Source organism: Ictalurus punctatus, chromosome 26, assembly GCF_001660625.3.
Source record: "Ictalurus punctatus breed USDA103 chromosome 26, Coco_2.0, whole genome shotgun sequence".
Classification (NCBI taxonomy): Eukaryota; Metazoa; Chordata; class Actinopteri; order Siluriformes; family Ictaluridae; genus Ictalurus; species Ictalurus punctatus.
In genome coordinates this window covers 19,580,116-19,593,587 of record NC_030441.2, presented here as the reverse complement: position 1 = coordinate 19,593,587, position 13,472 = coordinate 19,580,116, and the positions used below count along the sequence as shown (strand labels likewise).

General features: G+C 41.3%; 1 protein-coding gene across 6 annotated transcripts in view; it reads right to left on the bottom strand.

Annotated features, from left to right (window-relative positions):
* The window catches only part of LOC108258729 (adhesion G protein-coupled receptor L1), a 55,694-nt gene that overhangs the window by 27,925 nt on the left and 14,297 nt on the right, over positions 1-13,472 (bottom strand). For all 6 annotated transcript variants that reach the window (XM_053675983.1, XM_053675984.1, XM_053675982.1 and 3 more), the window contains 2 exons: positions 1,457-1,605; positions 1,109-1,322 (listed from right to left, as the gene is read on the bottom strand). In XM_053675983.1, coding sequence (XP_053531958.1) covers positions 1,109-1,322; positions 1,457-1,526 — 284 coding nt within the window. In that variant the 5' untranslated portion in view covers positions 1,527-1,605. The remainder of the gene's footprint in view (positions 1-1,108; positions 1,323-1,456; positions 1,606-13,472) is intronic.

Below are 13,472 nucleotides of genomic sequence, written 5' to 3'. Positions count from 1 at the left end.
ATAAACTAAAGCGCATGATACAATTCCTCTAAACGAGGAAATGAGTTTCAAATCAGGATTTGCAATAGTGACATTTTCTAGTTTGTAAAATTTTCGGTTTTCGGTTAAGTCTTCTGTTAGAGTGGCTTTCTTTTGAGTTAGTCCTTAGTCCTTTTGAGTTAGCTGCAAAACCAAAAGTCCAGGGGGTGGAGCTGGATTTGATCCAAGGCCTGATATAGGGTATATAAGCATACCCTTACCCTTAACCCATGATTTGCTCTACAGCACGGAACAACAAACACACTTATCCAGCCTGAAACACAATGAGATGTCTCCAGAACCCTGGACGTTTGAAATGATTTTGCCCAGACAGAAGGAGCCTGATCAGGTCTGAACCACCCCCTTCGACTTTTGGCTCTAGAGCAAGGGGTACTTGTGTCTTTTGGCTAATATATGCTACAAGAGCTTATACACAGCTTATACACAAAATGGCCAAAAGTGTGTGGTCACCTGCCCAATGACACCCATATGAGCATATATAGAGGACAGGACACTAATGTTGGGTGAGGAGGCCTGGCAATTCATCTCAAAGGTCTTTAGTGAGGTTGAGGTCAGGGTTCTGTGCAGGACACTTGAGTTCTACCACTCCAACCTTAACACACCGTGTCTTCATGGAGCTCTCGCTTTGTACACAGGGGCATCGTTATGCTGGAACAGGTTTGGGGAAATTGTAATGCTACAGCATACAATGACATTCTAGACATTCTTTGTGGCACCAGTTTGTGGAAGGCTCACATACGTGTGAGATGGTCATGTGTCCACATACGTTTGGCCATATAGTGTATCCCTGTAATAAACTGGAATGGACCATTAACACCAAGGCCATGGTCCATTCCAATATTTCCCTATGTTCTATAAGCTTGACGCAGAAGAAGTTGAGTTTTGTCATCTGATCAAATCTTGTGATCTTAACCCCCTGTAACTGGTGGACAGAAGAACGTTGTCCAAACTGATGACGGTCAAGAACAATGGCACACTGTACTCCACTGCAAGCGTGGACTTGGATAACACCGATACGAATGAAATGACTGGATGTGTCTAATGAAATACATCTTGTTTTATCACAGACCTGTGAGACATGATCTTGAAGGCATCTGGTTGGTAACACTGCACGTTCTCCATTTGAAACGGATCAGCATCGCAGATCTTGTCATCCGTGCGGCCGTAGTTGGCCGTCTCAATCATGATGACATCGCTTCCTGGGCAGCGCAGCTCAATGGGGTAACCTTCGCACGCCAACTCTCTCCTCATCAGACCAAAGGGCATCGCCGCCCTGCTCAGAGCTGACAGAGGAACAGAGAGAAGACGGGGAGGGAGATTTTTTAATCAATTCCTGCATCCCTAAGAAAACGCACGTACACATTCATCTATGCATGCTTTAGTAAAGTAATTAAAGCTCGTTTCCTGCAGTACCCACCTTGTTCTGAGGGGGTGATGTTAGTCAGCGAGACAGCACACATCCACAATAACCACAGTGACACTGCCATGGTAATGGGTAGGGATGGGCAGAGCCAGGAGGAGCGGGCAGGCTTACCAACTCAGGTTTCCCTCTCAGTTTAGGCAAAGCTGAGGAGAGAAAAAAAGGTGAATGCCAACCTATTTCTATCTGCCACTGTTCATCTTACAAGCCTTCAGTAGCACACACAACATTCTGAGATATGATCTGATGCTATAAACATGTGTCACCTTGAACTACACTATGTTAATTTGATGTCTTTTTTACTAAAAATATACTCTAGCACACCTAATCCCTGCACATCACTTAATTTCCACATCTTTAGCGGAGAAGGAAATGCAGTACTCTTCACAGAACCGGGCTAAAACAGTTAGCAAATGCTAAAACAATTACGGCAAAGTGGATTGAATTAATCAGTCTGGCCTCGACGGCCGATTGGGCATCTCGAGCTCGGTTACACTACACCAGCCAGCGTTGTTTTTCTGACATAGCCCTGATGGAGGGAGGAACATTTTATCAAATCATATGCACAAGCATCTTGATGACGGTGTTACAGCCATTTGCTTGACCATCGACGTTTGGACACCAGACGTGAGTCCTGTAAACGTGTTCCATTTGACTGCACAGATTTGATACGGCAAAGGCAATTTTGTACCCTGAAGCATGTTCTGGGATACTGCATACTCTGTGGCATTTAAACACATGCCTAATTGCCTAAAGTTAATGCTAATGGAGTGAAATGAAAAGAGCATGCGCTCTACAGTATGGACTAAAAAGCACTCCGAAAACCATGACGGAGCTCACAGCTCACGTGTGTCTCACAGCAACCTGCAGACAAGCATCAGTGTCCTCGCCATTTCCTCAACTGGTTCCTGGTACCACTGTCATTCATAAATCTCAAAATTGAATGCATCATTACATTTAAAGGATTTAAGGTCTGCCAAATATTAGTGTTAGCCAAGAATTCCCAAATCGGTGTGTCTCTAGTTGTGGTTCATCTCAAAACAAACATATCGAGCGAGATAAAAAACCTTTGACTATTTTGAATTGCGTTCCTGCTCGTCGGCCCAGCAGCTATTTTCCTGTCGAAAAGTAAAGTCACCAAAAACCACCTGTCATTTTCTAACACTATACTTTAGCTTAAAAACATTGTTGAAACCCAATTTTCTGCTCAGTAGCTTCGACAAGTAAATGTAAACACCCAGCAAGGTGAAAAAGCATTTTAAGGGACATCCCTCGGATTTCAACGCAATCGAGTAGCAGTCAAGCGTATGACTCAGCCGTGAAGGTTGGCCAGTACTTTTTTTTTCTTCAGTTGCCATTATTAATAATTGAACTTATATATATATATATATATATATATATATATATATATATATATATATATATATATATATATATATATATATATATATATATTAAGAAAATGATAGTTAAGTGAATTCTGGAGTCTTCCTGAAGCCTGTAAATGGACTACTGTTAGTTTGATGTTATAGAAAATTGACCATTTTAAAATCTGAAGTCAGTGCACTCAGGTTACTTGACTTTGTCTAGGATTCACTCAGAGCGCACACACGGATCAGAAGCTTGTCTTTTTAGCCAACTGATCCATAGACATCCACGATCCACTATCTCTAGAAAGGTTTGCAATGTCGGTGAACCCAGTAGAGTGACAAAAATCTCTGTCTAGTCCTAACACCTACATCAGAAACGTGGCCACTCGCTGAACAAGGCAATGAGGGAACAAGCCGCAGCAAATCTTAAAATAGGAACTTGGCCATCACAAAGACTCAGATTTATTGTACTCTTTAGTCGTTGGTGTACAAGGCCATTAGTGTCAATCTTTCGTGTTTTACTGTGTGATAAAAAATACGTTGGATAAAATGTACAACAGAAAAATGTCTCCTATGAAAACTGTAAAAAATATAATAATGTGGGATACCTGATCCAGAACAATTCCAGATACAATACCCTAGCATAGTGTGGTGATAATTTGTAGATGTTGGGCATATATTTAATAAGTTATATTTGTGTGTGTGTGTGTTTTCCCAAAAGTCCCAACACTGATTCATTTCTGGGGCATTAATTATGATGGGGAAAAGTTAAAAACGTGGATTAAAAAGACAAAAGAAAAAAAAAGGGGGCTTAACATCAAATTTAAGCACATTTCAGCAATTTCTGTCCAATAATAATAATAAGGGAAAGTTCTTAGTGCATCCATATCCCCTTGGGTCTGTAATATGTTCATTACTTCATTTTTTAAAAATCTACTATTGTTTCTAATATCAGTGTAGATGACCGGCCCTGTTTAATACAGGTACATTAACCTGATTCAGGGCAGGGACATAACAATTAAACTAAGCACCTTCAGTATGTTAAAATAATTATGATCTATGATCGTAAGACAGCATTAACTCCACATATTAGTACTTGCATAAAGTAGTCCTTTTGAGGAAATGGTACAAAATACAGCGAGGGGATGGAAGTATGCAAATATGATAATCTTATATACATCCAGTATAAAACACTTTACTTTTACACACAGGAATTGATGTCTTTTGAATTAGTGTTTTTAACTATGAACAAAAACATATTTATTCATAAGCATAAACAAATATACTGTATGTTTAAAAAATAAAATTAATAGGGGGAAAAGTATTACCACAGATTACCAACGTTAGCACTACATTGTTGGCGATTACAGCTTTGCGATGTCTACGGTAAGAAGTAATTAGCTTTTGCAGCACCGTGGTTCTGCTGTCTTCAATTCCACGAGGTTTTATCGGACAGACTTGCAATTTCAAATTTCAGAAGTTTGGCTAGGCCATGCAACCTTGACCTTCTTTTTTAGAAACCAGTTTGTATGTTTCGGGTCACTGTCTTATTGAAACGTCCTTGTTCTACCCTGAACATGTTGATTGGCTCTAATGAGTCCTGGTACATTGCTCTATTCATGATTCAATACCTTAGTACCATTCACCAAGAAGCAGTCCCATATCACGATGCTCCCACCTCTGTATGAATGAATGAGTCTATACTGATCACATATAGATATGCACAGTGAAATTCAGGAAGTTGGGGTCAGAGCGCAGGGTCAGCCATGATACAGCAGAGAGGGTTAAGGGCCTTGCTCAAGGGCCAGACAGTGGCAGCTTGGCAGTGCTGGGGCTTGAACCCCCGACGTTCCGATCAGTAACCCAGAGCCTTAACCACCTTAACCACCAGAGCTTTTGTGAATATTTTAGACGAGCATCTCTTTTTAGCGGAGAAACAAAATGTTGCTTGAGGTGTAGTAAAGAAGATGCGGTTCTCTGTAAACCTGCTGTTCCTGCTGCTTTAGGTCGTCCTGCACTCGGGTGACTGCTGATTTCTCTTTTCCCTTCCTCATCATTAGTCTTAGAATGCGTGGGCACCTGTCTGGAGATGATTTCCATGAACTGTCCACTTGTATATTATCGGACCAGTTGTACTGACATGGATGTTTAAGGTCTTTGCTAGACACTCTGAGAGAACCTGTTCTGAAATACATCATAATAGTCTTGTCTGATAATTCCTCACAACTTCTTAGGAAATAAAAATCCGCTGACGGCCCATCAATAGCAGGTGCTCATCCTGGTTTCAGTCGGTGGACGTCCTCGATCGGCTCTTGGTAGAAGAAAAACCAGTCAGGTGGTGCACACATTCAGACTGAGGTGAGCCACTGGAATTAAAAACTTTAATTAAATGAAATGAAAGTAAATGCACTCATAAGTCCTATGTTTTGTTGTTGTTGACTTCTGTGACTTTAGCAATAACAACAAGAACGAAATCAGTATTGAAACATCAATATTTAGTCTGGCTTTGGTTGCTCTCAGAGACAATCACTGTTTTTCTTCGCATTGTATTGATCGACTATTAGCGACCGTTATCAGAAAAAAAAAAAAGTGCCTGAAGATCTTTGTTACCAGATTCCCATCTTGCACACTTCTGACGCTCAGATTGAACCGTTTCCCTTTGCTGTGGTTAGGTCTGTTACTCCAGCACTGTCAGGATCAGTCTCATGGACTGTGTCCATTCCACTGGCACTTTGAGGAACATCAGCAGGTTGTAATTTTTTTCTTTCTCTCTCCTGGAATTCCCACCTGCAACACCATCATGCGTTAATTTTTTTTTTTTTTTGGAGGTGAGAAAATCTCCACACAGATCTTTCTTCACACTGTGTCCTTGACTCCATCCCACTGTGTTTGTTTTTCATGGCCTAAATCTTCACATTCTGAACAAATGCATGCTTGCCACGGTTGCATAATGATGTAGGAGGTTTTATGGTGGTGCATTCGTAATGAAATCAGAACCAAGAGAAACCACATTAATGTCACCAGCACATTCCCAGAAACAATTTTGGGAAACACTAGAGGTACAAAACAAGAGGCATTCAGATTCATTATCCTCCAAGATGATTCAAACAATGGCGTGCACGTTGGATTAGTGGTTCGCGCGTTCGCCTCACAGCACCAGGGTCGGGGGTTCGATTCCTGCCGCTGCCCTGTGTGTGTGGGTGGGTGGAGTTTGCATGTTCTCCCTGTGCTGTGGGGGTTTCCTCAGGGTTCTCCGGTTTCCTCCCCCAGTCCAAACACATGCATGGTAGGCTGTCTGGCATGACCAATGTGTCCGTAGTGTATGAACGTGTATGTGAATGTGTCCTGTGATGGACTGGTGCCCCGTCCAGGGTGGACCCTGCCTTCTACACCATGCTCCCTGGGATACGCTCCAGGTTCCCCTGGACCCAGTAGGATACGTGGTACAGAAAATGGACAGATGGATGATTCAAACAATTGAGTTGGCAACTCCGTAGTTATTATTATTTTTTTAATATATCACTAACACTTTTTTTTATTTCCATAGAGCCCTCTTTAGATCCTCTACAAACAATTTATAGACGATCACGAAGCAGCAGATCAAATGATGTCAGAAATATACCTTATATATAGTACTGTATATCATCATTATTAGTATGAGTATTCTGTGATTGTTTAATGCCTCTTGCTTTTAACAGCAAAGGAAAATGATATCCGCTCCTTCAATGCAAATGTTCTATCCGTGATTTTCTGAGGGTTTAAGGGCAAGTGATTGTTTTTAAAGGCATTGGTCTAGGCATGAAATCTGGCAACCTTGGAGGCGTGAACAACACACATGGAAGATTTTATTAATCTGAATAGAGAGCCCAGAAAATCCATTAAAGCGGACGCGTAACTGTATACTAAGAACTTTCCCTGTATAATTATATTGACGTAACTTTTGGAGTTAAGTCTCAGACTCTGAATATGGACCATAGTGCAAGAGACAGGATGTACAATCCCACTATGTTAGTGAATAGATGTTTAAGATGGTGGATCTTTATGACTATGAAACGTCTATTACGACTATTTTGCCTCCGTGTGATTTTCCATGGCTAGGAACGAGACATAATTGTCTATACTCGCCCCATCTGATCTCCAGTCTAACGCTGGTAATGTAATAATGTACAGACGTTCCATCTACAACAAAGATCTCACTGCAAGGACTACACAAGAATGTAGACTATCTTTCAGAGAGGATAAATCTGAAAATGCACAATGATTTTATTATGAGGACACTGCTCTTTCATGCCAAGCACCAAACAGAGTGTGAGAGAGAGAGACAGAGAGAGAGAGAGAGAACATTTGGTGGGTGTGCTACAGTGTGTGATTTTGTGTGTGTGTGTGTGTGTGTGTGTGTGTGTGTGTGTGTGTGTGTGTGAATGCTTGGAATGTGGCTTGGGAAAAAAAATGATTTACAGGCATCGGTAAACCAAGATGCCGCTAGCCTTCAACAATGTCTCTTACACACACACACACACACACACACACACACACACACACACACACACACACACTCACACACACACACACACACACACACATCGATCTGCCAGTGCCTTGACTCTCTCTCTATGCATAGTAACCATAGCAACACTGCAATGAGGGCTGCAGCAGTGCATTCAAATCTCTCCTTGTGTTTCATCCTGTATCTGTCTCAGTTCTTTTTAAATATCACACACACACACACACAAAATATTACACACACACACACACAAATCAAATGAAGGGTGCGGATGATTGTCAAAATACAATGGTATGGAAATTAGAAACCAGATTTTGTCTCATGTTCAAATGGTTACATTTCAACACACACACACACATGCGCGCGCGCACACAAGCACACACACGGTGCATACCTTGCATTCAAAACAGTTCCACAGGTGCATAATTTATTCTCTCATTCCCTCATTCTCTCTCTCGCTCCCTCTGTCTTTCTCATCTTGCAGTCATACTGCTGCTCTGTTCTTCTCCCTCATGGCTCCTCACTCTTTCCATTCTCACTCTCTCTTAAAAACACACACACACACACACACACACACACACACACACACACAGAGCTGCAGCACCTGTGGGTTCCCCAAAGGTAAAAAGTCTCACGCAAATAACACCTTCCATTTTAGTGTATGCAAACACAGGAGACTACCATTACCTTAGGCACACACACACACACACACACACACACACACACACACAGTGTAGAGTCTCTTGTGGGCGTGTCTCATCTGCTACTAGAGTCATTTGTGGGCGTGTCCCAACCTCTACTGTAGCCTCTTTTGGGCGTGTCCCAACCTCTACTGTAGCCTCTTTTGGGCGTGTCCCAACCACTACTGTAGCCTCTTGTGGGTGTGTCCCAACCTTTACTGTAGCCCCTTATGAGTATGTCCCAACTGCTGCTGTTGCATATTTTGTCTCAATTGCTAGTGTAGTCACTTGTGGGTGTGTCACAGCAGCTCTTATGGCCTCTTGTGGTCATCTCCTAACTGCTACCCTAGTTACTTGTACGCATTACCCAACTGCTACTAAGGTCACTTGTGGATCTGTTCCAACTGTAATCACTTTTAGGCATAACTCAGCTGCAACTTGTGGTCACTTGTGGGCTTCTCCCAACTGCTACTATAGCCCCTGTACAGTCTTGTGGGTGTGTGCAAACTCTACCTTATCATATATAACTGTTATATGCAAGGGCAAATATCTTTCTGTGAAAAGCCTATTTAGAAATAGTGAAGACTACTCATTGGACGGTGTGTTCATCCATCACCTCCTTGTCCAATGCTGGTGGCCCAGGGGAAGAGCTTTCACTTTCAGAAGATACCCCCTGAAGAGTCACAGAAAGTGAACAATGATATGATGAAATACATCAAACTACAGTCAAACCATCGCTGTAGGTGAACAGTAAGGTCCAAACACTGCACAGCAGCCACCATGCTGCCTTTAGATCAACCAAGAGGCATACTTTAGACCAAAAGAGAAAAAAAACTTGCCTCAGTGTTAAGAATTTAGTATTAAAGAGCTTCGGGGGAGTGACTGACTTGGGATACATGAAATGGCGTGCATGGCTTGGGAAGGGTTTTGGGCTACTTAAGGAGTACCGAAGTGTTTGGTAGTACAGGTACAGGGGCTTGAGAATGGCCACAAACTTGCATACAATCACCATAGATTCATTCACAGCATGTGGAACATTTGAACGTCGGGATATGGCCCTCACAAGCCCCAGCAAGATTAGTCCCCGGCCAAAGTTGTTGCTCCCTTCTAGGTGATTGTTAAATAGAACCAATGGTTGTGGCTGCCTCCATCCAGGCTCACAAATGACAAAAGCAGGATCTCAGTTTTAGATCTAAAAAGTATCCAAGATCTAAAAAGATTAGTTATTAAAGTTAATACACCACTGAAAAATGATAGATATTTAGAGTGCGTATCCAAAATGTCAAACCCGAGGACTATAAAAGAGATCTGAAGATATGAGATGTGGAATTACCAGGTCTGTTGAAGAAGATACTAAAGAAAATGGCAATTTCGTCAGCATTGAGTACAAAATGGAGACCAAAGGAGCTTATCTGAGGTAACATCCCAATACCATTAGCTAGTGAGCACTGCCCCACCCCTCCCCCGACCCAACCCAACCCAACCATTCCCCCCTTCTCACCCCCATTCCAGATCCCCTACAAATATATATAACTAAACATTGTAGTCTTTCAAATTTTGCTTCTACCTCCAAGATACGTAACCTGGAGGGCATGCCATCAGTATTCGAACTTGCTATAGAGCCCGTTGTGTCATCAAAATGATGTGAGTATGCATGATTACAACAGACGTATTGATGGTTTCATTTTTGATCATCATGCCTTTAAGTACTCTAAAACTAAGAAGTGGCTACTGGCAAGGTCAGAATGGGTCCTGTTGTATTAAGCACCTCAAATCTAAAGAGCTGGAACTGTTTGCCCGGTATTGGTTCTGGCAGTATACCAAAAATTGCTTTTGCTGTAAAACTTTGATCGATACAAGGAAAAGCATAACGATGGTGCCCAAGAAATGACTTCTCACCCTACACACCAAGCTGATGCACAGACCTCTATCTTTAGAAAGTCTTTCAGGTCTTTATGGTGTGTTGTATTTATTTATTTTCAGATGCTCTGGATGAGAGTCCATTTGTGTTTGGATGAATTGTTGCACTCGCATGAGCCAAGCCATTTTGTCCAAATATGCAGACGAGTCTTTAACCATGAGAGCAATCGGTACAGCGAATGGCACATCACATTGACAATATGGACCGACGGAAGTGAAATATTACATTTTATCAAGATGTTGTAGCCAAAACTTGTTGAAAACACCATGATGATGATGATCAAGTCCCCGATCCTGGCAATAACCGAATCCTTCCAGTTCAAGTTGGATTTTGCTTTGTGTAATTATAACACCCTTGTGTGGAGGCAAAATTCATTCAATCTCTGTTAGTTTGCAATGTTTTAAATTAGCTAGAACTTGTCTTACTGTCTAGCTGATGATCTTTGCTACTGGAATCAATGCTATGCTACGTTAGCATTAGCAAAGAAAACATGCTAATGTAATTAAATATAGCCAAATAACTTTCCTCAACATGCCCTTTTTTAATTACATGGAAAATGACCCAATATTATATATCTGCGAGAGGCAAAAGTTTGTGAACCCTTTCGCATTTCTATATTTCTGCATAAATATGACCAGTATTACATGTCTGTGAGTCGGTAAAAGTATGTGCACCTTTGTTTTCAGTGTGTGGTGAGAGCTCCTTGTGCAGTAATAACTGCAGATAAGCGTTTGGGGTAAGTGTTGATCAGTCCTGCACATCGGCTTGGAGGAATTTGATCCCGTTCCTCAGTACAGAACAGCTTCAGCTCTGGGATGTTATTCTTCTTTAACTGTTCTTTGGTAGAATGACTCGTGTGTTTAGGATCGTTGTCTTGCTGCATGACCCACTTTCTCTTCAGATTCAGATCACAGACAGATGCTCTGACATTTTCCTTTAGAACTCACTGGTATAATTCAGAAATAATTGTTCTATCAATGATAAGTCGTCCTGGACCAGATGCAGCAAAACAGTCCCAAACCATGACACTACCACCACCATGTTTCATAGATGAGATAAGGATTTTATGCCAGAAATCAGTGTTTTCCTTTCTCCAAACATAACGCTTCTCATTTAAACCAAAACATTCTATTTTTGTCTAATCTATCCACAAAACATTTTTCCATTAGACTTCTGACTCGTCCCCATGATCTTTATCAAACTGCAGAAGGGCAGCAGTGTTCTTTTTGGAGAGCAGTGTGGTTCTCCTTGCAGTCCTGCCATACACACCGTTGTTGTTCAGTGTTCTCCTGATGGTGGACTCATGAACATTAACATTAGACAATGTGAGAGAGGCGTTTAGTTGGTCAGAAGTTCCTCTGGGTTCCTCTGTGACCTCGTGGACTATTACACGTCTTGTTCGTGGACTATTACACGTCAACTGATCTTTGTTGGTCTCCTCTCCTGGGGAGGGGAACACTGGTGTTGAACTTCCTCCATTTGTACAGAATCTGTCTGACTGTGGATTGGTGGAGTCCAAACTCTTTCCAGATGGTTTTCTGACGTTTTCTAGCAACTCTTTTTCTGAGGTCCTCATGTGTTCTGAAGATCAGACTCTGATAGATCCCTGTTCTCTAAATAAAACAAGACTATCACTCACTCACACCTGATCATCATCCCACTGACTGAAAACACCGGACTCTAATTTCACCTTCAGATTAACTGCTAATCCTAGAGGTGCACATACTTTCCCCACTCACAGATATGTAATATTAGATCATCTTCCTCAATAAATAAATGACCAAGTTTGTCTCATTTGTCTATTCAGGTTCTCTTTATCTACTTTTAGGACTTGTGTGAAAATCTGATGATTTATGATTTATATATATTTATGCAGATATATAGGGAGTTCTAAAGGGTTCACAAACTTTCCAGCACCACTGTATGAGTCTACATGGCCCTACAGCCCATCTATTAATGCTGATTAATAGTATAAATTGATGTAAAATGATTGTAAGTACATGTTAAGGTGCAAAATGTCCAGAGACATCAAGAGAAAGTAAACAAGTACACAAACAAACCCAAATAAACACACAAACAACCTCAGGCTTTACAATCAGACGCTGTGACCCGTGGGGTACTGGATAGAAAGAACTAAACTGCTGGAATGCAAACCAGACGATGGGCAATCAACACTCTCTCTCTCTCTCTCTCTCACTCACACTCACACACACACACAATAACTACGCATGGCAGTGGTGGGAGAGTAATTGCTATGATTAAACCCCCTGTTGATTTCATTCCTCCCTCCTCGATTCACGCTCTGTGGTACAGGCACAAACAAACACACCATACTCATCAATGCCACACACACAATTTCTTTCACACACACACACACACACACACACCTTTCGGTTATTTAACTTTCAGAATAGCAGTTGCATTATAATGCTCCTCACTATGAGATTAACACTAAGTATAGAACAACACACACACACACACACACACACACACACACACACACTCACACTCAACTGTGTGCCAGATAAGAGTAAGGTCATGTACATAATAAAGTAAACTACTGTATAGTATGTATGTGTCTCTGTCTGTCAACATGGCTGCCTGAACCCTCACTGTGTGTGTGTGTGTGTGTGTGTGTGTGAAAGAAATAGAGAGAGCGAGAGAGAGAGAGAGGGAGAAAGAGAGAGGGAGAGAGAGAGGGAGAGAGAGAGAGGGAGAGAGATAGAGAGAGAGAGGGAGGGAGAGAGAGAGAGAGGAGAGAGAGAGGGAGAGAGAGAGGAGAGAGAGAGAGGGAGAGGGAGAGAGAGAGAGAGGGAGACTTTTTTTTTTTTTTTTACTTTTAAATTGTCCTTTTTATTCAGTCATTTGGAAATCCTCCAAAAATCGAGACATGGTAAGATAATGACAAGGAAAAATTCATTGATACATAAAAATAAAATAAATAAATTAATAAATAAATTTTAAAAATGTAGAGAGAAAACAAAATATATATATATTAATAGTAATAAAAATAGTAAAGAATATATATAAGTTAACACGAAAACCCAAAGTAAAAAAAGTGACTATTTCACATCCCGCTCTTTTTTTAAAAGAAAGATTAAGACTTAAAAACCCTGAACCTACAGAGCATAAAACCTCCCCAACTGCCCACAACTTTGAATCTCGAGATAGAAAAATGACAGTGAGAGAGAGAGGGAGAGACAGAGACAAGAAAACACAAAATACCTATTTCACAACCCACTCTTTTTTTTTAAAAATTAAAACTTAAAAGTCCTGCACCTACAGAGCATAAGACCTCCCCAACCGCCCAAACTTCCAAGAATTCCCGCAGCCTCCGAGTCATTTTAAAAAAACCGTATTCAACTTTGAGTCTCGCTTTGACTAGTGCAGTTAGCAGTTTTTCCGCCTCCTGAGTGCCTCCTCCCTGCATTTTGTTTTTTCTTGAAAGCCAGATAGCAAGCTTGGCTTGGCCTATTATAAAGTTTAGTAGAACCACAGCTTTATTTTTTGGAACGTACTTTGGCCCATATATGTAAAG